Source organism: Prinia subflava, chromosome 1, assembly GCF_021018805.1.
Source record: "Prinia subflava isolate CZ2003 ecotype Zambia chromosome 1, Cam_Psub_1.2, whole genome shotgun sequence".
Lineage (NCBI taxonomy): Eukaryota > Metazoa > Chordata > Aves > Passeriformes > Cisticolidae > Prinia > Prinia subflava.
In genome coordinates, this window is record NC_086247.1 from 82185207 (window position 1) to 82207281 (window position 22075).

The window sequence follows — 22075 nt, forward strand, 5'->3', positions numbered from 1 at the left end:
AGAACAAAAAAAAGACCGTGTTAAAACAGCACAAGAACTCAACATCTACCAGCATTTCATCAAAAATTCAATAAGGTGGGAAAGACGGATCTCTCAGTGAAACATGGGACTACCTAACAAGACTTTGGCATATCATTACATTGCTTCACCAGGTGAACCAGCAGAGAAATTATTTCATTTGCTGATATAGCACTTCTCCAAGTTTGTAGGAATATACGTTGCTTGAGGCATCTTTGCCCACAAGTTAAACACAGTGTATAATGGAAAGCATAGATCTTTCTCTCCTGGGGACATAAAAAAGTACACTTTCCTGTATGACTTCTATGAATGCTAACAGACAGAAGGAACTGATAAAAACAGGGAAGAATAGCAACAAATCAAGCCCTTAACAGGGTTAAAAGACTGAGATGTTTGGGAAGAGAGAATTAAATGACACAAAATTATGATCCTGCTGAAGGGTTCATATTATGAAGGTCTGCGGTAATTTTAGAGTTCTCACTGACATACCACTTGATCCATAGGGTCATTGGAATAATAGCTTTCCGAATGGGTACAGCGAACCCAGACTGGCTTAAGCAATTCCTCATCTTCCTCTTCATTTTTTTCAGATGCATTCTCTTCTGATTCTTTGTCTTTGACAGCAGCATAATTTTTCTCCTTATTGGAGCTCTGGTTCTCAGACCACCTTTCTCTGTCCTCCTCCCATCGGGTTCTCTTTCTCTCTCTGCTTGGAGACCGGCTTAGCGGGAGAAAGCAAACAAAAGCAATTCTCTTTATTACTTTAAAATGAAAAATAGTTTGCTTCAATCAGTAAGTCATTCTATCATATAAATTGCAGCAAAATCTAGTTGCCTTTCCAGCTTTTAACTTGCACCATAAAGAGTACAAGAGCAATTTGTAGTTTTGAACTACTATAAAAATTACTTGAATTCCGATGTGCTTTTAATTTGAAGCCATGATCAAGAATTAAAATAAAAAAAGATATGCCATTTTAAATTAAAATTCCTACTTGCACTCTAGGTGAGTTTCTTTTAATTTTATTTTTAAGTTAAGAATTCATTGGCAAAAACTAAGTCACATCAGTCACAATTAGAAGTTACAGTAAGAAGTTTCAAAGCACAGCCCATAAACTATTGGTCTGACAAAAGAGCAATTAAAAAGGATTATACAGAACCCACACTTTTGTTACTGTAACACACCTTTGAGCAACACAAGGTGTGATATTCCTAGTGCATCGCAAGCATAATACTTTCAAAAGAGGAGTAAGGAAACTACCTATTTTTTTTAGTCTCCTCTGCCTACAAAACCAATTATGTTGCAATGTTTTCAACTATTCAGCATTCAGAAAGAAAGGACAACATAAGAAAAACCTCTAAAAGATAATCTAAAGATAGAGCAACTTCAAATAATTTTGGTGCTTTATGGACTACAAGATTTCAGAGTAAGTCTTTAGTACACAGCAGTGAAACTCTCTCTCCAGAGATTAATCCTGTTTCTAATTCTACAAGGTCTTGAGATAACTGGTATTTGCATGTATCAGTACATGATTATGAACTTAAGACACTCATTTTTTCTGTGTTTCATATACATACACAAAATCTTATGTGAGTGGGTGCACAGAGCCTCAAATGCTCAAGAGACCAAATGCAGCCCTCCTTACCTTCCTGCTCTCTTGTAGTCCTTCTTGTAGGATCTGTCTGGTGATGGTGATCTTCTGCTGTCACGGTGCCGATGCCTCTCCCTCTCACGCTCCCTTGGAAAGTTCAAAACATAAGTTAAATGAGAAATCTGCATTTCATACATTCTTCACCTGAGAGGAACACAAAAGCAGCCTAAGATCATGTTATGCAAAATGACATCCACATGCTGACCACTAAAATCCCAGACGTTCTTAACATTGACCTTCAAGAAACTTGTAAGACAGTCAAGTGTCCATGTCCTCCACCTTTGTCACAAAGCCATCTACCTCAACATCAGAGTTAATTCACATCATACAGAGGTGACCTCTATGAATTTCCCACAGGATTTATGACCATTTTTCCTCTTCTCCTGTTATGAATGGCAAAGGGTAGGATTATTGTATCTACAACCATTCTAAATGCCTCCAGGAAGGAAAAGAAAACCTATTTCAAGCACAATAGCTTTCAGAATGACAGCAGTTTGAGGAAAGCCCTCTCTTCCTTACAGCAACCTCAATCACACACAAAAACCAGACAGACAGACACAATCTGCATGATGCTGAAACTATGACTCTCATCTGCAAGACTCAGGTTGTATATGCGCATAAAGAATCTCACAACCTAAACACATTTCTTGGGTCAAAGAAATCAACTTTTAATTCAATTCAGCTTTAAATCAACTGAAGTCTTTAGGAAGAGTGGCTAGAAAGCTGTCCAGCAGAACAAATGAGGATGTTAGTCACAAGCAGCTGAATATAAGCCAGCACAGGCCCAGGTGGCCAGAAAGGCCAAGGGCATCCTGGCCTGTATCAGCAGTAGTGTGGCCAGCAGGAGCAGGGCAGTGACTGTCCCCCTGCACTCAGCACTGGTGAGGCTGCACCTCAAATCCTGTGTCCAGTTCTGGGCCCCTCACAGCAAGAAGGACATGGAGGGGTTGGAGCGTGTCCAGAGAAGGGCAACAGAGCTGGTGAAGGGATCTAGAGTGTGAATCCTAAGAGGAGCAGCTGAGGGAGCTGGGGTTGTAGCACCTAGAGAAAAGGAGGCCCAGGGGAGACCTTGTTGCTCTCTACAACTGCCTGTAAGGGGGTTGTAGCCAGGTGGGGGTCAGCCTCTTCTCCCAGGTAACAAGCAAGAGAATGAAAGGAAACAGCCTCAAATCACACTAGGGGAGTTTTCATTTAGATAGCAGAAAAAATTTCTTCACCCAAAGGCTTACTGAGCACTGCAACAGGCTGCTCAGGAAAGTAGTGGTACCACCATCTCTGAAAGCACTTAAAAGAGATGTAGATGTGGCACTTAGGGACACAATTAACTGGTGGAGTTGGCAGCATGAGGTTACAGGTTGGACTTGATGATCTTAAGTACGTTTTCCAACCTAAATGATTCTATGAAGTTACTGTATTTATTAGGCAGGAAAGATCACACAGGCAGCTTTTATACTCTGCTAACAGCTGGCAAGTCATTGTGCATCTGTTGAAACTTCTAGTCTGATGATACACTAGGAATTATAAACATGTGCCTCAAGTATCTTAGTGGCTTAACAGAGTGAGTCAAATTTATTTATGAACATATATATGTTTGTTTCCATGCTCATAAGATGAAACAGAATGCAATTTACAAAGCAAAAAGTTCAGATAAATTATCTACTGTTTTTTCCCAGCCCCATTTATCCTTGTTTGTCGGTGCCTTGCTCAAGCATGGATTTCAGTCTTCAGAGAGGGCATAGTCTATGCCATCTGATTTGCTTGGGAAACACATGCTGCACAAAAAAAACAACCCCAATTCTGGCAAACAGGCTGAATCAAAATAAGCAGATACATTACCAAGTAGATCTGGACACTGTTGTCCTAAAACAGCAATCCAAAAGTGTTTGAGAAAGAAGCTATTGAAAACACGCATTTTCAAAACTTAAAACTAAAGTTTGAAATTAAGCAGAAAAAAGGCCAAAACTCCACAGGTATGTCATATAGAAAAGGCCAGTGCCTCAATGCCAGCTGCATTCAGTTGTAGGAAAATCCTTTTTTGAAAATCAAAGTAAACTCACTGACTGTGAGCTTGGGTTGTTTTTTTGAATGCACGCGTCTAAGGTTTTGTAGTTTTGCCTCTGCATATCTAAATCAAAGGGGCTTCATTTATGCAGGTTTTATGTCTAAATTCACATTCCACCCATGGCATGAAAAAATTCTGAGCTTTTAAAATTAGGAGCATGTGATCCAGGAGCCCTGATAAATACCTAACTTTCCAGTAGTTCTTTTAAGTATTTCAGCAAAGCTCATTAGATCCATAAAGAGCTACAAACAAAACAAATCTAAGACATGAGAAAGATTTAACTGATGATGGTTTGCTCTAAAACACGTCACAGCAAATTGCATCAGGTCAGCTCATAATTTTCAGGTCATTTGTGTCCATGAAGAAGAGGGGCAGACACTTCATGATAAATCCCAAAATAAGCAGTGCACACTCATCCATCTGAATAACGTCGGTGACGCCCACAACTGGCCCATGCTCATTTTCACCTCAGTCCTCTCTTGAGATCACAGGCTGGTCTGCTGAGGTCTTCATCCTGAACATAACATGCTTTTCACTCAAACATCTCACTGCAAGGCTTAGCTATGGGCTCCCATCAGATGATGAACCTCACCAAGCCAGAGTTCTCTACAAATACAAGGCTTTCTGAAAGAAACACTTGGCATACTAACTCTGGTACCTAGATATTGAAATTCGAAGTGCTGGGGCTTAACTGTTTGTAAGATTCAACTTTCTACAGTCTTTTCTGCCTGCCACATGTGCATAGATTTCTAAGGTAAATACGTTGAGCACTACTCAACAATCCACTCAGTGGAACACTCTTGTTTAAAAACTATCTCCATGGGCAAGAGTAACAAGTCTGCCAGCTCACAACCGTGAGGCAAAGCAGTGTACCTGAAAGCGCACTCTAACTTTTTCCAGGAGACTACTGGCTACTTCCCGAGCTAGAGGGACAAAGAAGGGTAAAGGAAGAACATTGATGCAAACACATACTATGGAACATGATGACATCTCTCCCCCCACAGGCAGGTAATAGTTACCTGTTTCGCTCGTAACTTCTGTGATGAGGTGATACCCTTCCCCTGTCGTAATCTGCCCGGTGCCGACTGCTCTCCTGCCTCCTCCTGTCCGGACTGCGGCCGCGATCCCGCCGCTCCGCGTGGCTGGCGGAGCGATGCCTGTCACCGTGCATGTGCCCGTGCTCGCGGTGCCGGTGCTCCTCGTAGTGCTTGCTCCTGTCCGGGGAGCGCCGCTCACCCTGCGCCTTCTCCGCCTGGTACTGCCCCGTGTGCCGGAAGTGGCCGCCGCTGGCGCTGCTGCTGCCGGCGCTGCTGGCGAAGGAGCCCGAGCCGTGCTGGTAGCTGCTGAAGCTGGGCGGCGGGAACGACTGCTGCGAGTAGCCCGCCGAGTACACGGGCTGGTAGCTGACCTGCTGAGGCATGACTGGCGGCGGGGGAGGGTGTGGTACTGCGGGGGGAGGCATCATGTAAGGAAAGGTGCTCTGTCCAGCAGGTGCTCCTGCCACGGGAGTGTTGCTAGGATTTGGCACTGGTGGAGGAGTGGGAGGGAAACATGGAGGCACTGGGAAGCTCTGCCTCATCTGGTGGTTCGGAAATGGTGGCCTCATTGGACACTGGCTGATGGGATTTTGTGTGGAAGGGGGCACTGGAGGAGGATAGGGCACGAAGTCTGGCCTGGGAGGCATGTAGCCGGTGGCTGGAGGGCTGGAGTAGGTTGTTGGAGGGGCGGTTTGCTGCTCATACTGGTACTGCACGGAGGGCTGCTGTGGGTGAAGCTGCCGGAGGTTCTGAGGGCGGTACGTCTGCGTTGAAGTTCTTGCTCCTGGTCCCCCCTGGCCACGGGGACATCCTCGCCCAGAATGGAACGACATGGCTCACCTTTATCGAGGAAAATAAAAATCCAGCATCACACAATTTTTGCAAGATGCCCTCAGTGCATCTGCAGGAAGTACTCCTGAAGTGCTGAAACTGCAGTTTCCTTTAACAGAAGCAGTACATGATACCCACTTTCCCTGGGAGCTTTGTGCTCCTCAGACCTTTAGTGCAGGTCATTTATGCCCCTTTTGATTCCTTTAAGCCTCTAATCCATGAAAGCACTTCCTGCTTTTAAGACAGAACCCAAGATGGACCATGCTTTATGAGTTAGGACAATGGTAATTTCAACACATTATTGTTATGATGACAAGCACCTCCACTAGTATTCACTTTGATAGAAAACCCCACACCAAAGAAATAACTTATAATTAATAACTGCAGTGGTCATCTGAAGTTGCATAACAAGGAGTTCTTTCTAGAACACAATTCTAAACTTTGGGCAGAATGACTTGACTGACACCTCATTGCATGCCACCTGGCCCAACAAATCATGTAAATTTTAAACTAAATACTAGCAATTTACATTCACTACTGAGTCCCTGATGTAGTAAAGAATTTAATTCAACAGACCTTTCAAAGTATTTTAAGTGAGGCAGGTATATTTTTGTGGAAAAACAGGATACACATCTTACAGGTTACAAAAAAAAATCATGTAGACTGTGCTGTTCTTAAATTTTCATTGAAATAAATGGTTCCCAAAAACCCTCAACTGCCTTCTCGGCCCTGTTACCTTTGACAAATTATCACTGTTTCAAGCAGGCTTAAGTGTTGCTCAAAACTAGGGATGTATTTAAGGCATTAACATTTATAAATGAAAGCACTGTGCTTCATTAAAGTTAAAATTGATTCTTTAATTTCAACGTTAAGTTTCAAAAACTGAAAAAAGGGGAAAAAACACTTAAGAAAATTTATGGCTGGAATGGAAGGAGAGGGGAAAAAACGATCTAAGCACCTCCAGAAGTCATATTCTGTTTTCCATATGGGAAAGTGAGAAGGAAAAGGGAGACAAACACACAGTTGGAAAGATCACCTGTAAAATAAAGCCTTCCTTTCCCTGAGGCTTTGCTGCTGCTGAAGTACATGCACAGAAGATTCTCCCACCTGTTATAGTGCAACATGGCCAACCAGGACTGCTCAGAGCACTACTCTCAGCGGCATTCCGGTGACGCTGCAGCAAAAGATGTAGCTCTTGCTGAAAGTGGACAGCTTCTGGTGAACTGGAGGGAGAAAGGAAAGGAAACACAGGGGAAAAGGACTGATGTCAAAGAGGAGGAATCAAAAGGAGCCTCCTTACACATGCAGGGCTTAGTGGAAACCACTGGAATTGGTGGTGGTCATTCCCTCTCCAGAATAACCAAGGGCCAATGTGAGTGAGAATCCTACACTAAAAAAAAGAAAGTCAACGTCAATAGTGCACCCTTTTGACATTAACTGTAATCTATGAGATGCTGAATTAATTTTGCTTTAGCTCTCCTGTTGTGCTCTTGCACAACTCAGGCTTGTAACAGAAGACTGTTTTAGACTTTGCGAACATTCACGTACACGTTATTTAAACAGGCTGTGTTTAAACCACAGTGCCTTGTCTTTAAGTGTGTTTCTTTCTAATATGTCACAGCATTCAAACAAAGTGTCTTGTTTATCAGCTCTCAGACCTCTCCCATGCCAGAGAACTGCTCTTGTTCTACTACTTTAATTTCAGGCCTTCAGAAAGCACAGAATCACAACTGGAAAAAATATTCAAAAACACATAAAACTATTTTACATGCCCAAATTATTTTAAAGCTCCCTCTGCTGCCAATGCAAGTCACATTTAACTTTCATTTAAAGTTAAGTAAGTTCAAAAACACGGACAGGGACAAAATCCCCTTTCCCTGTCACCTAAAGAGGAATTTTATTACAGTGATGAGAGCCATTGCATTCTAAAGCAGCACAAAACACCGAATAAACTCGCCTGTCCCTGCAGATGTACTGCTGAGAGCAACAGGACACTGACACATCGGAGAAAAGCACTGAGAGAGGGCATCATCGATGTCTGTGTCTAAGAGAGGGTATCAAAGAGGATGGATGCAGGTTCTTCTCGGGGGTGCCGTACAATAGGACAAGGGCGAGAATAGGCAGAAACTGATGCACAGCAAGTCCCACCTCAACACGAGGAAGAACTTTACTGCGTGGGCGCCCGCGCACTGAACGGATTCCACAGAGAGGCTGTGGAGTCTCCCTCACCGGAGATTTTCAAGAACTGTCTGGACGCAATCCTGTGCCATGTGCTCCGGGACGACCCTGCTGGGGCAGGGAGACTGGACCAGATGACCCACTGTGGTCCCTTCCGACCGGACCCATCCAGTGCCACCCGGCCTCACCTCACCGCCGCCTCCCGACGGCCCGGGGGGCCCGGAGCCGCGCCCGGCTGGGCCCCGCTCCCCGGTCCGGGCTCTGCTCGGCCGCACGGTCCCGCCAGCCCCGCGGAGCCGCCGCGCCCCCGACCGCGGACCTGCGCCCCGCCACGCCCCGGCCCCGGCCCCGACCCCTGCGGAGCTACACGAGCGGCGCGGAGCGGCGCGAAGGCGGCCCCGCCGCCCCTCCGCGGGCAGCCCGGCACGCCGAGCCCACCTGGCGCCCTCGCCGCCGCCACCGAGGCCAGCGCTGCCCGCAGCGCCCCGGCTCCGGAACAGGAAAGCGGTGGGAGGTGCTGCGGGCGGAAGCGCCGCCCGCCCGAGGGAGTACCAGCATGAGCGGAGCGGAGCGGGGGCCCGGCGGGGCCTCCCGGCGGCATTACCCGGCCCTGCCCGTGTGGGTGGTGGAGGACCACCAGGACGTGAGTGCCCCGCGCTGGGCTGCCGGGGCACGGGGGCTCCCGCGGGCGGGGCGTGGGGAGGGGGTTCGCTTGTCGCTGTTTGTGTGCGTGTGTTGGTGCGTGTGTTGGTGCGTGTTGGTGTGTTTGTCCGCGGCGCGGGTGCTCGGTGTGGCAGATGGAGGCGGAGAGAGGTGCCCGGCCCGGCTCCCCGCGCGGTACGCTGTCCCGTGCCGTGTGCGCGTCCTCCGGCGCTGCTGGGAACGGCGCTGCCCTCCGCGGGCACACGCAGACCCCCAGCCTGCCTTCCCACCCGCTGCTGAAGCGTCAGTGCGCTCCAGTGCCCCGCTGGCCTGACGCGTTCCCCATTCGGCGACTGAGCTACTTATTGCCATGGTCGCATTTTGGCGTCTTTTAAAGTAATTATTGCTATTTTTGTCTTCTTTGTATCATTAATTGCTATGGTTTAGAGAAAATAATACCTACATTACACTCCTGTTATAATTTGTTAGCTATTAGTGGGGTGCTTGGAAACTCAACCTTACCCAGTGTATGACATGTCAACAGAGGATAAGTACGTATAATCCCATCCCAGCAAATGGATTGACTCCCACTTGACGAGGAATGTTAAAAATCTGAAGCTTTTTTCGTGGAGTCATTGAAAAAGGGAGTGAAGAAGGAATTGCTTTTGAACGGCTATTTCTGGTTTCTCATGGGTTTTTTTTATAATAGGCTTTAATCCTAAAGTAACAGATTCTTTACTAGATTCTTTGCAATGAGAAAAATATTAGTGTGGTAAAGTTTATTAAAGAAAAAATAATGTTACAAATTTGTAAGTAGCTTAATGCAGTTTATTTTTGCTAAGACTCACTGAACATCTGATGCTGTGATAGTTGATTTTTCATGGTAGCCAAGGATTTAGAGTGTCACTGTGGTAGGAATTCTAAGATAATGCCTCTTACTGATCCTTCTTCGTTTTAGTCTCTATATTTCAGTTTTCAACTAGCTTAAGTTCTATTAAAACTAAATATTTAATTTTAAATGTTTTCAGCACAGGAGGGTGAATGAATTGGTCTATCTTGCATAAAACACAAGTGACTTTTTGTCCCAAAGTGTAAGAACTTCACAGAAAATTTTATATCAGCCTTGCTGACAGTGATGTTCCTCCAGAGTAAGTTGTCAGTAGCTGCATCATGCACTGAATAATACTAACAGCTGTCATGAAGGAAATTTTGTTCTTAGTCCAGATCAGGAGAACTTGCAATGTTAGAGAACTTAGTCTCTTGTGTTTCTTGCAACTGGTAGTTACACTTAGCTGAGGTGAAGCATCAATTTTAATTGAAAATATTGTAGATTTTTTAATAGGCCAGATTGCTTCTTTTTTATAAAGAAGTAAAAGCTATGGATCAGGGAAGCCATGCAGTTTTTAATTTTGTTTTATCTACTATTGCAATAATACACATGTTTTATGGTTATGCCTATACAGTATGCAGGGTTTGTCATCCTTATCAGTTTTATGCCCAAAAAAGTGGCTCAGTTGCTGTGGTAGTGTAGAGATCACATAATTTCTGTTGCTTCTTACAGTCTTCACATTCCCTGTATAACAGGGCTGTGATTCACAATCCTTGTTGGATTTGCTCTGGCAGCCAAGGCAATTGGTGCCCTCTAACTGGAACAGATTCTGTGTACTGCAGCTCTGAGTAAGAGGAATCAGCCATCAGTTTTCTCATTTTTCCACCCTATATTATTGCAGTTCAGTGGTTTGCTATGCTGTAAATTGGTGAGTTGCCTCATCTCCTGTTTTTCCACACTTCTGAGTGAAGAACTTCAGTGGGGCATAAAATAAAGTTGGGTGGTTGAGAAAGATAGTCTCTATTGCAAACAGTCATGGAGGGATTAGGAATTAGTTCTCCAAGAGGAATAGGTTTAATGGTCAGCTAAAATTTATATCATGATGGGGTGAGTTTTCAGTCTATATCAGTTAACATATAAAACATAAGGAGCAAACTGTTTTTTACCTCCATAGCACCAGTGCATGGTGAGGAAGCTTTATGGCACGGGGAGAGAAATACTCAGGCAATGATCTTCAGAAGAGGAAAGGCATTCCTGGGGCTTAGTTGTAAATGGAAAAATGAAAAAAAAAATCTCAGAATTGAGTTGAAAGCTAGTGAGAAGAGCTACTGTGAACAAGACTTGCTATAAAGAAGGGAAAAGGGTATAAAGCTGTGACTCTTCAGCAGTTTATCATCTGGAACTCCTGGGCTTATAATAATTTCTGTTCATGACTTGTCTTGCCACTGTCATTATCTCACCTTTGTATTGTTTTCTGTCTCCTCCTCCCTCTAATCCAAATTCTAAAGGGATGAAAGTGGTGCTTTTGCTGCTAAAGTCATTGTGTTTTTCAGCCCACTGGTTAGCACTGAAATATTTTTATTCATGTTGCTTTAGGTGCTGCCTTTCATCTATCGTGCCATTGGTTCAAAGCATCTTCCTGCCAGTAACATCAGTTTTGTTCATCTTGATTCCCATCCAGACCTTCTTATTCCTGTGAATATGCCTGCAGACACCGTATTTGACAAAGAAGCTCTTTTTAGGTAGGTCCTGGGTACTGCATCAGAGTAGACTTTAAGTCCACTTCTTGCTGCCTTTGATTCACAGTGAATATTGGTATTGACTGCATAGGAAGGATGAACAAAAGAGGTGTAAGTCAGATTCAAGTTGTATCTTCTGCCTTGTCACTTTTGCTGAAACTTTATTTTTTAATGACAAAAGTTATGTTGCATATCAAGTAATTTAAGCTGTATGAGTTTGCTGCTTTGTGTATTTGCTCAGTAGTGTATGATGCTGATGATCCCAAGTAGTTCCTCTGGGTTACAGGAAAGCACTCTGCTTTTTCTGAAAAGCTGTAGTTATAAAACAGTCTTTCTCTCTTGACATTGAAAAACTGACTTTGAGATTGAAATAGCACATCCTTTGTTGGCATGCTGAATAAGTGATGGAGAACAAGATATTCCTATATTCCTATTACAGTCATAAAGATCAATATTTTCCCCCACCATCTAAGGTAGGTAGGTAATAAGCCACAGTGATCTCTGCTATTGTCTTGGTCTTCCTGTTTTAAAATAAATGTTTGCTTCAGTATTATGATGATTTACAGCAATTACAAGCTGAAGCATCTGGTGTACTTGAATCACCATAGTCAATATTTTGTGCTCTTTGTTGGGTAACTAAAAGGTTTTGTGGCTTCTATCATAAAATCATTGAATGCTTGGGGTTGGAAGGAACTTTAAAGATCATCTAGTTCCAACTCCCCCTCCATGGACAGGGACACTTTCCATTAGACCAGGTTGCTCAGGTCCCTATCCAACCTGGCGTGGAACAGTTCTGAGCATGGATCACCTACAACTGCTTGGATAACCCATTCTAGTGCCTCACCATACACACAGTGAGGAATTTCTTTCTAATATCTAATCTAAACACACATTCTTTCAGTTTAAACCCTTGTCCTGTCACCCCTTGTAAGAAGTCCCTCTCCAGCTTTCTTGTAGACCCTTTTGAGGTATTGGAAGGTGCTATAAGGTGTCTGTGCAGCCTCCAGGCTGAGCAACCCCAACTGTCTCAACCTGCCCTCATAGGAAAGGTGTTCCAGCCCTCTGATCATCTTTGTGGCCTTCCCTGGACCTGCTTGAGCAGATCCATGTAATTGCTATGTGGAGGGCCCAGAGCTGGATGCAGCACTCCAGGTGTGTGGCCTCACAAGAGCAGAATAGAGGGGCAGATTCCCCTCGTGTGACCTGCTCATCACTCTTCTTTTGCTTCAGCCCAGGATACAGTTGGCATCATACACCTAAAAAAATAGGGTCTTGATAATTAGGAAAGCTAATCCTGTGGGTGTGGATTGACTCACTTTAATTAATGGGATGACATTTAAAATATACTTGGAGCAGTTACAATAAAACACTCATGAGGTCAGGTTGAAGTTATTTAAAACAATGTTGATGATGTTTGCGCTTTCTTCTGTCTGATGTATCAAGAGAAAAAGGGCATAGAGTCACAGGATCATTACGGTTGAAAAGACCTCTGAGGTTATCGAGTCTGGCCATTAACCTAACGCTGCCAGGTCCACCACTAAGGAGTTTATAATCAAAGTGCCACACTAGGAGTGAAGCCGATTCCACTCTATGTCCAAACTTTTTTGTACCTACCACAGGCCTTGTTGGTTTGTCTTATGAATAAAGATTGCTCTCTTTTTCTTTCTTTGATGTTGTTACCCTTACATGGAGTATTAATTTTAGATGATTTGCATGGGGGCCTTCAAGATGAGGAAGATGTTTGTGGTGTTCATTTTTATTTATAGGGAAAGTAACATTGCTATCTTCTGTCTTTCTCTACTGATTACAGTGAATTAAGTATTGAAAACTGGATTATGCCTGCTGTTTATGCTGGCCATATTTCTCAAGTAGTGTGGCTTCACCCACACTGGGCTCAGCAGATCTCAGAAGGGAAACACAGTTTTCTAGTTGGGAAAGATGTATCAACAACAACGATCAGGTAAATTGTCTGCTGACATATTCTAGTAATGCAATGTAAAAGCCATCTATATAGCTTTTAATTGGATTTTTTTGTTGTCTTGGATAAGGATAAAAATTTAATTTGTATTTATAGTTTCCTTAGAACCTAATGCAGTTACACTTGTATCAATTTAGACTTTGGTCTAACTAGTGAAATTGTTATTTAGTATCAGCCATGACTGTTTTCCTAGTGTAGGGTAGGGTTTTTTTGTTTGTTTGGAATTTTTTTGGTTTTTTGAAGGTAATCTACTTAAGTGGTACTCAGGTAGTGAATTCTCCATCATTTGATAAAGGACGATTGACCTGAGCAACCTCATCTAGCTTTGAAGTCAGTTCTGTTTTGATCAGATGATTGACTATAGACTTCCAGTTATCTCTTTGAATCTTAATTATTCTGTGATTCAAGTTCAAATCAAAGCCTCTCACCATTCTACAGGATGCAGTCTATAATAATTTTACATTCACCATATTTACAGTGTTTTGATTTTGTTCAGCTTTAATAGATATTTGCAAATCATGTCTCGTGAGCATAGCAGAATAAATCTTTTGAAGCAAGTTTAACAGAAAACAGCAGAGAAATGCTTTGTTTTACTACCTTAAATTAAACACTTAAAGCTCTACAATTCTGAATCTGAAGCCTAAAGGGAACCTAAATGATTTTTTTAAAAAGCTAGTGCTTTCTGTTACATTTAATCATTTAGCCAGTATATAGGAATATTTCATGATGGTTGAATGGCTCTCTCACTGGTGGCCTTAGCAGTCATGAAAACAACATGTCAGACTTCCTTTTGAAGATAGTTGGGTATGTTTTATTCAGGTTCTAAGCTTATCAAAACCATGAAGGAAGAAAGGGAAAACGTCCTTCTAAATACAAATGTCCTAAAACTTTTGATGACAAGAGATGGATAAGTAATAGATACAGCTTCTTGATTAGTGGACACTAAGGTACTGTGAGCTCATGGTGAACCCTGCAGAATTTCTGGGCAGATGTGCTGTGAATGCCTTGTCGACAAGATGGAGCTGTAGTCCAGCCTCTCACCTTGGCAAACTGAGGATAATCCATCCACAAGACACTGGGGAGCTCAGCTTCGATTTTCTCCTGCTTAGGAAATTATTTGTCTGTGTGGTTGATTGATGGTGATACCCTGTATTCAAATGAGGCCTTACCACAAGTGAACAGAAGTTCACTCTTCTTAATCTTATTTGTAATTTGAGTTTATGATGCATACGGCTTAATGTACTGCCATACAGGTTGAAAATTCTATTCTTTAAATTTTCACAGTAAGCAGAAGTTTTAGTGTTGCTTTTGGTTGGTTAGTTGTTTAGTAGGGGTTTTTTTTAAGTGGATTCAATTGATAGCTATTTATCCTCTAGTTACCATCTTTATCACTTAAGGAATCTATTAGGGGTAAAAAAAGTTAAATTCTGCGTATAAATTCATAATACTCTATTTTCACTAAGTCAATATTTATGCATTTCAGGGCACTTCTCAAACCCGACTATCATAATTTTCCAGGAAAATTATAAAACCAAGACAAAATAGCCATAGGCTTGCAATCTTATGTGCCATAGTACTGATAATATCTTGTCAATTCTGGATGTTGTCTTTAAAATGCAATTCAATTTCAAATTAATCTTAGTAGCACATAATGCATTATCTTTTTCTTATCCATTAAAACCTTGTAGGGATATTCTAAAAATATAAAGTGAATTTTAATATGTTCCACAATAAAGAAGTAGAAAAAAAACTTCAATATAATTTAAATCTGAGGATTAAAAGAAATAATTTTGTCTACACAGTTTTATTGTTTTCATTACCCATCAAACATCTATTCATTCTTCTCTGGATACCTAAAGTGTAAAATGCTTTTTCCTAAGCTCTTTGTCAAGATGTGTATTAACTGTGAGTTATTGTCAATTGTAGGGTTACAGGCACAGATCATTACTTCTTAAGTGATGGTCTTTATGTTCCTGCTGATCAGCTGGAAAACCAGAAGCCTTTAAATTTGCACGTCATTCTCATCAATCCTACTGAATCATCAAACAGCCACGAAGGAAATGGTGAAGTAGCATCTGCTAAAAGACTGAAGCTAAATACAGATGACACAGCAAGTGCCACTTCTGCCTCTTCAGTGGATCCTGGTGACTTTGATCACATCACCCCAAGTGTGAAGAAAAAGGAAACACAAAATGCAGATGCCATGAATGGGGCAGGAACCTTGGCAGAGGGCTCAGCTTCAAGCTGTCTCAAAAACAGTGAACGCCCAATAAGGGACATTGGTAAAGATATCTGCCAAGTACTGCAGAAAGGGGATGCATATGTTTTGGACATTGACTTAGATTTTTTTTCAGTTAAAAATCCATTTAAAGAAATGTACACACAGGTAAGTATGGAAATTGAGTGGCCTCGTATCACTCACAAAAGAGTCCCAGCCTTAGTACTTATGTCTGTGGAGAAACTCTCATGTAAGCTAAATTAGCAGATTAGCTGATCATGGTTAATGATTCATGGTAATATTTTAAAGAGATATTTCCATTTTAAAGAAATATTTCTAAGGGAGTGTATGTGGTAAAAAATTGCAACCACCAAAGAGGGTGAGTTTCTTACACTTGGTGTCAACATTGAGTATACGTTCAAACTCAGAGGTATACTCAACTTCTGCTTGTTGCTTGGGACATAAAAGCTGTACTTGGGTTTCCAGAGGTTACTTTCCAAATACCCACAGCAAGATTCATCGAGGGCATGAGAGACCTTATCATTTTTTATCCTCTATAACCTGTGCTTAGAAAACCATGATGGTATCAGGAGACTGCCTTTCAAAAGGCACAGTAGAATTGATTATCCAAAGAGTGGTAGCTTGTCCTGATGAGAGGCTGTTATGCTCATTATTGTCTGCAGTACTAAAGTAGGGAAATGATCTTTTTTTAAAGAAGGAAGGCTTTGAGGATTGGGTTTCTCATTTGAAGAGTCATTTTCTTCCTCTTTTTTTCTTTTTCAAAGACAGAATATGAGCTTTTGCAAGAGTTGTACAATTTCAAGAAGCCACATAAAAATGCAACAGAGGTATGATGCTTCCTTGTGGAATGTATGAAGGAATGATTCTTTTTACTTACCCAATGAAAATGAGTTACGACAACAGGAAGGAACCTATCAAAGGTGCTTAATGAAGTGGTCTCACATTAAGCTATGCAGCTGAATGCTAATTAGCAGCATCTTAGGAACTTTTTCTATTAAATGTTCTGATTAAACATGTGAATTGCATAAATATTTAGCATGAGTGTGAAAATTTGTTTCTGTAAACAAATGGTAATTGGCATGGAAGGAATGAAAACATAGTAAGTCACCAGGAAACTTGTTCTTTTTATGGCTTAACAGGGTTTAGGTTTGGTAGGGGTGTTTCTTTTTTGTTTCTTCGGTAGCTGGTTCTTTTTTCTTTCCTGCCTTCAGGCTCTCCTCTTCCTTCTTGTTGCTCTTTCTCGATAATCAGAGCTATGATGAATGTGTAATTGGTATTTTACCTTTTTGTTCAGATGTGGAAAGGATGGTATTATGCCACTGTAATGTACTTTTTATTTTATGTGCTGTATGCTTGTAAAGCATGGAAATATAAGCTCTCATAATCTCTGAATCTCTCATAATGTGAACACTAATACAGAGAGATTCAACATATTTATCACAAATAAATGAAACCTAATTAATATATGTGAATAAAGAAATAAAGATATGTTGAGCATTGGCAGATTGATTTTTATATTTCTTAGTCAATCAGGAATAGAAACAGGTACATATTTAAAAGGTGGCTTTTTTAAAATTGTAGTGAGAAAAACAGAACAGAGGTGATTTATTCTGAAGGTATAACAGTTTCTGCAGGCATTTGTTATGATCCTCTTGAAAAGATTTGCTGGAGGAATGGATCAGTTGTTTCTGATTCCCCGTTTCCTGTAGATCAATCATTACAGAATTTAAATCATAGGATAAGTCATGATGTTCTTACCTCTTTTTTTCCCTAACATACTTCTGTGTATGCTTATTTAAAGGAAGACTTGCTGGATTGTGTTGAAAACCGTGTTCATCAGCTGGAAGATCTGGAAGCAGCATTTGCTGATTTGTGTGACAGTGATGATGAAGAAACCCTGCAGAAGTGGGCTTCATATCCTGGGTAGGAGATTCCTAAGAGGCCTAAATTGCAAATATAAGTTTGAGAACTGATTAGTCCAGCATTTTGGTAACAGAAAAGGATAAGATCTACTCAAGTGTACCCTTTTCCCTTTAGTTCTAGAGGAGAAAGAGACAAAACGAAATGAAAGGCAGTCTGCTGTCTTCAGCACTACTGTAAGCTTTGGAAGCTCAGTCTTGTACAGCTTCATGCAAGTTTTGTTATCTATGGATGGAGGCATATTTGGTGACTAAAACCTTGGTCATCAGTGTGTAGCACAGCTCTTGAAAAAGGCAAACCAAGGAGGACATGGAGAAGGTGCTCCCATGTCACCCTGGTTTTTCTGAGTTTTTCTAAAGCCTTCTGCATTGTTCATAAGATTAGTTTCTGCACAATATTAGGAGTCAGTTTTTCAGTTTCTCACGCCTTGGGACATAAACAAAACTTCTTGTTTCTGTTCACTGTCTTTTGTTTACATATTTTCTAGCCTGAAAATAATGTTGATTGACAGCTGGTCTGGCCAGTGGGGTGAAGAAGGGGTAGTAAACCCAGCAGCTAATCCACAACCAGACCCACAAATGTATAAAAATTAAAGAAAGAAACAGGCTCGCCCTCTTTTGGGGGAGCAGCTCTTGCACTGCAGACCTCTTGCCTCCATGTTGTCATTTTGCGTGTCAGTTTACACACTCCCAAAGGTTCTGCTGTCTTTGGAAAAATGGAAGTTAATGCAAGTGTATCTGAGCAACAATCTCCACTAAACATCTGAACTGCATCACTCTGCTTTTAAACTAGATGTTTCCACATGAAAAGTTTCCAGATGAAAAGAGACAGGGAAAGTCTGAGCTCTTCCTTGATAGGAGAATCACTCATTTTCCATATCAAATGCAGCAGTTACTGTATGACCTCTATAACAGTGACAAGAAGTAATTCATATTAAGTTCATATGACTTTTGAGCTGCCACAGCTTCTTTGCAGATCTACCCTAAAAGAAGCACAAGGCAGACTTGCCAGAGGCAGGTATGAATATAGGAACTTTATAAGAAGGACCTGGTGAAACAGTACAATAATGCTGATAATTTCCATTTTTGCAGGTGCAAGGTGATACAGAGGAGCAAATTTCCTTTTCAAATCCTAGGTCATAATTTCTGCTCCCCTCTTTTTTCCTCACCTTTTTTTTTTTTCCTAACCATTGAAGGTATATAACAGTTTCCAATTGTTTGTAACAAATTTTGGTTTTGTTTTAACTCCAGAATGAAGCCACTTGTTCAACTAGTTCACAGTTTGAAAACCAGGATGGAAAGCCCAGACTATGAAATGGTAGGTGACAAAGTAAAAGAGCAGAAAGCAGACAGATGTCAAAAGCATAGTTCCAACAGGGAGGGAGGGTCATACTTCCTTTCAGACTTGATTCTTGATTTATTACTTAGACCAACTTTCCCCTTCAAAGCTGCTAAAGTTCTAGTCTGCTTTTCTGTCTATATTTAGGCAACTGTAGTGTGATCTTCCAGGACTGTGATGTCTTGTGCTGCGTCCTGTGAATGGAGGCTAAATTTCATCAGTCTTTTGAGATCTGCTCTGTAGAACTTATTTATACTATATCAGAGCTGTATCCTCTTCAAGGGCAGCAGCATACTCTGAATTCATAAGAAGAGGTACAGTGTACTGGAGATAACAAAATAATCCAGACAACCTGCAGGATTTTACTTGTTTAAAGAAAAAGCTGGGAGAAAACCCCTCAGTGTCTGAAGAGGTGCAAGTTACCCTGATGGGCTAGGGATGGTATCCTAAAGACTTTCTACATCTATAAGCTGTATCGCTAATTCATCAACAGAAATTTCATCTCTCTCTGATATACCCACAGGTCCATCAGGCTGGTCTGACCTGTGATTATGTGGAGCTTCCTCACCATGTTAGCACTGAAGACGAGATCGAAGGCCTCATACAATCCATTAGAGTTCTACTGACAGATCTGCCCAAGCCCACACTGGTGACAGTTGCTCGGTAAGACTGTGCAGATACTTTCACTTTAAAATGCGCAGATTGTGCTCATGAAGCTAAATGTTCTGTCAGTATAGCACTGGTTCTGTCTTAAGCTCAGTTAAAGTGGAAGCCTTGCAGTGCTTCAGCACAGGTTATATAAAGGCTGTGATGAGGCCTTGTGTACGTTGGGGTTGATAGCTGTCACTGGAGTTCATACATCTCTGCTTGGGTTACTTGTGCTAATTAGAGCAAAGCTGGCTTGGGCTGAAATCTCTCCTTCCTTACTCTCTTGCTCTAGAGTTTATTGTACTACAGATAGGATTTCTTCACTGAAACTTTTGCTGGAAGTAGTTTTCATCTAGTAGGCTGAAAGGTGTTTGTGTTCTTCAAAGCTTAGTAAAACTTCATTATGGGGTGAAAGTTAGGCTTCCAGAACTGTAAGAGTGTTATTTAGAATAACAGAATGGAGTCTGAAGGCCAGAGACCTGAGAGAACCAAAGAACTGGCCTGAAAAAATCTAATTTGAAGACCACAGTGTGCCTCTTGATAAATTATTGCAATTTAATCAGTCAGAAATAATAATTGTGCCCTTAAAGGGCCAGAAACAATAACAGAAGCTGATAAGAAACTGGTTTTGGCAGCAAGAACTAGTATGGCTAATGCCTGCAATAAAAGAAAGCTCTGTTCCCTGTGCCAATTGCAGGGTTATTATCCATTGTTGTGGAGAAATCAGAATCATCTCTGTAGATCTTAACAGATAAAGAATTCAGGACGTCAGTTTTTACTAGTATCTGTTTGAAGTTCATTAATAGATATTGTAAAAAATGCTAAATGCCAGGTATTAGGAAAAAAGTTTTTCAAGTTTTCCTGCCTACTTTACCAGTAACATTTTAATTTTTCAATCTAAATTTTCCACGTGTCCTTTAATAAGATCGTTTGAACTTAGATTGCCAGTGTGTTCTGTGCCAGATTCAGGAAGAGAGTAGAACTGGAAAGATTAGATCATGTTCCTGATCTGCTGCAGACTTTCTATTAAACTTAAAATGTAGTGATGAGAGGCACAGCATTATGCTTCAAAGGGATACTAGGAGGCAAAACTTGCCACAGTTTGAAAGAAGCTTCAGCCTAGCCACAGAGCATTGCAGGAATACTCAATGTGGTTATGGTGGTGGTATCTGTATTCTCATGCTTCTTTCTTTGTTTTTACAGATCAAGTTTGGATGACTACTGCCCTTCAGAGCAGGTTGACATCATTCAAGAGAAGGTTCTCAATTTACTACGTTCAGTGTATGGCTCACTGGATGTGCACTTGGATTACTCAAGCACTTCATCTTCTTCATGACCTTTCTTCACATGTTGCTGTCTAATGCAGAGGATTAATTTAAATTGTTCTTTAGCTGTGATTGCAAAGAGAAGCCTACTGTTATTTCAGCAGGTGGCACTAGAACCCAAGCTGACCCAGCTCTACGGTTTGAGATCCATTGCTTTCTCCAGTTTGGCTGCATCTGAACTGACTGTTACCTGTTTGGCTTTGTTCAGATTAGTGCTTTAATTATTATTTTTACTGCCTTGTTTCTTAAAATTGGTGCAAGAGAAACAGCATTTTGTCTATAAATTGAGGGGTTTTGTCCCATTTCTTTGTGTCTGTGAAAAGATGATAAAATATATAATTTTTAAAATTATATTCTATTATATATGTTTTTTGTAATTTGGTAACAGATTTGCTCCTGAGTTGTATTATATCTTTTAAAAACTGGTCCTAAAAATTCCCTTAAAACTGTAGGTCTGCATAGTGATCTTTCCTATCTTTTGTGCTTGACATGACCCTCTCATTTCTCTAGAGCAGCTCATGGCTTCTCCCCCTCCACAGAATATCATTTATATTTATTTTCTTTTTCACTAATTTTGTCTTATTTTACCATAGAGTATTTTCTTGGTGGCTTAGATAATATCTCTTATCTCTAATTAAACACCAGATCTATCTGTGTACAGAGATTGGGCTTGGTATTTTTGCTTTAACATAATTTTGAGGATAAAAAGTATGTGTGCATGTGCATGCTTTTATATTTTAAATCATGTAAGGAATTGATGCTTCTTCAGAAACAAAGGTTTTGCTTCACTGAAGTGAGCAGCAAAACATTCTGTACCAGGATTTCACTGATTTCAGTATTGCTATTTAGAAATTAGCAGTTTTAGAACTATTTAATTTAGAAATCAGTACAGTTGTAGAGAAAGCTGGCGCTTTCAGAGGAAAAAAACCCACAGGATTTATTTGGAATGAAGCTGAAACAGGAAAGAGAAGATGCCACCAAGAATATTGTCTGTTATGAGGAATAAATTTGCTTGTAATTTCTTCTGAAATAACAGTTTATTTGCCATCTTTATTCATTGCTTTACAGAGACTTTCAGCACTCTTGGCTTTTTACTACTTCTGCTGTTGATATAAGTTACTATGTTATAGATTGTAAATATGTCATTCCTTTAAAATATTTGTTCCAGTAGAATAAATTCCATGACCATGGACCCATTTTATTTGTGTTTTTGTCTGGTCTGTCACAAGGATGTGCTTAGCCCTGCAGCCCATTTCCTTCATACTTCATAAACAGCCGTACATTGCACACAGCAGTGAAGTGCAGTCAGATTATGTGCTGCTTGTGTGGGGATTTTTCAAAGTTAAAGATCCTTCATGCTGGACTTTGCATAAGGTTGTAGAAAACAAGAAAGCTCATGGGAGGCATGGCTGAGCCCTTTCTGGGTGGGCAGGTGAGAGGTGTTTTCCTTGGGGGAAGCCTGGGCAAGGGAGGGCAAAACCCTGCCTGGCAGCTGAGAGATCCAAGTGGGGGAACTTTAAGTATGGACCAAACTCAATAGTGCCTGCATCTCTGTCTTGATGCTGCTCTGGGGTGCCTTGTTTGGTGAGGTAACAAATTTACTTCTTTGCATTTAATTTGTGATCTTGTGGTTGTTCCTGTGC

The 22075-nt window shown here is 41.2% G+C and overlaps 2 protein-coding genes across 4 annotated transcripts in view; one reads left to right on the forward strand and one right to left on the reverse strand.

The window, feature by feature from the left end:
- Nucleotides 1-8282, reverse strand: part of DROSHA (drosha ribonuclease III) — a 70835-nt gene extending 62553 nt beyond the window's left edge. The window contains exons 1-5 of one of the 3 annotated variants that reach the window (XM_063400538.1): nt 8213-8282; nt 6704-6819; nt 4748-5605; nt 1661-1753; nt 508-739 (exon numbers count right to left, since the gene is read on the reverse strand). In XM_063400538.1, the coding sequence (XP_063256608.1) occupies nt 508-739; nt 1661-1753; nt 4748-5598 (1176 nt within the window). In that variant the 5' untranslated portion in view covers nt 5599-5605; nt 6704-6819; nt 8213-8282. Of the gene's footprint in view, nt 1-507; nt 740-1660; nt 1754-4747; nt 5606-6632; nt 6820-7825; nt 7963-8212 lie in introns of those variants that run through there. The other 2 variants (XM_063400545.1, XM_063400555.1) reach the window with 2 other exon arrangements.
- C1H5orf22 (chromosome 1 C5orf22 homolog) lies at nt 8269-21633 on the forward strand. Its single transcript, XM_063400566.1, has 9 exons — nt 8269-8417; nt 10842-10987; nt 12795-12944; nt 14889-15348; nt 15966-16028; nt 17003-17124; nt 18372-18438; nt 18983-19122; nt 20311-21633. The coding sequence occupies exons 1-9, from the start codon at nt 8331-8333 to the stop codon at nt 20441-20443; spliced, it is 1368 nt and encodes a 455-aa protein (XP_063256636.1). The 5' UTR covers nt 8269-8330; the 3' UTR covers nt 20444-21633.
- The last annotated feature ends 442 nt before the right edge of the window (nt 21634-22075 follow it).

Excerpts from the sequence above, each read along its gene's own strand:
- C1H5orf22 (XM_063400566.1), top strand. The coding sequence starts at position 8,331 with ATGAGCGGAGCGGAGCGGGGGCCCGGCGGGGCCTCCCGGCGGCATTAC. Across the intron at positions 12,945-14,888 it reads GTATCAACAACAACGATCAG|GGTTACAGGCACAGATCATT; the intron begins GTAAATTGTCTG and ends TGTCAATTGTAG. Across the intron at positions 16,029-17,002 it reads CACATAAAAATGCAACAGAG|GAAGACTTGCTGGATTGTGT; the intron begins GTATGATGCTTC and ends GCTTATTTAAAG.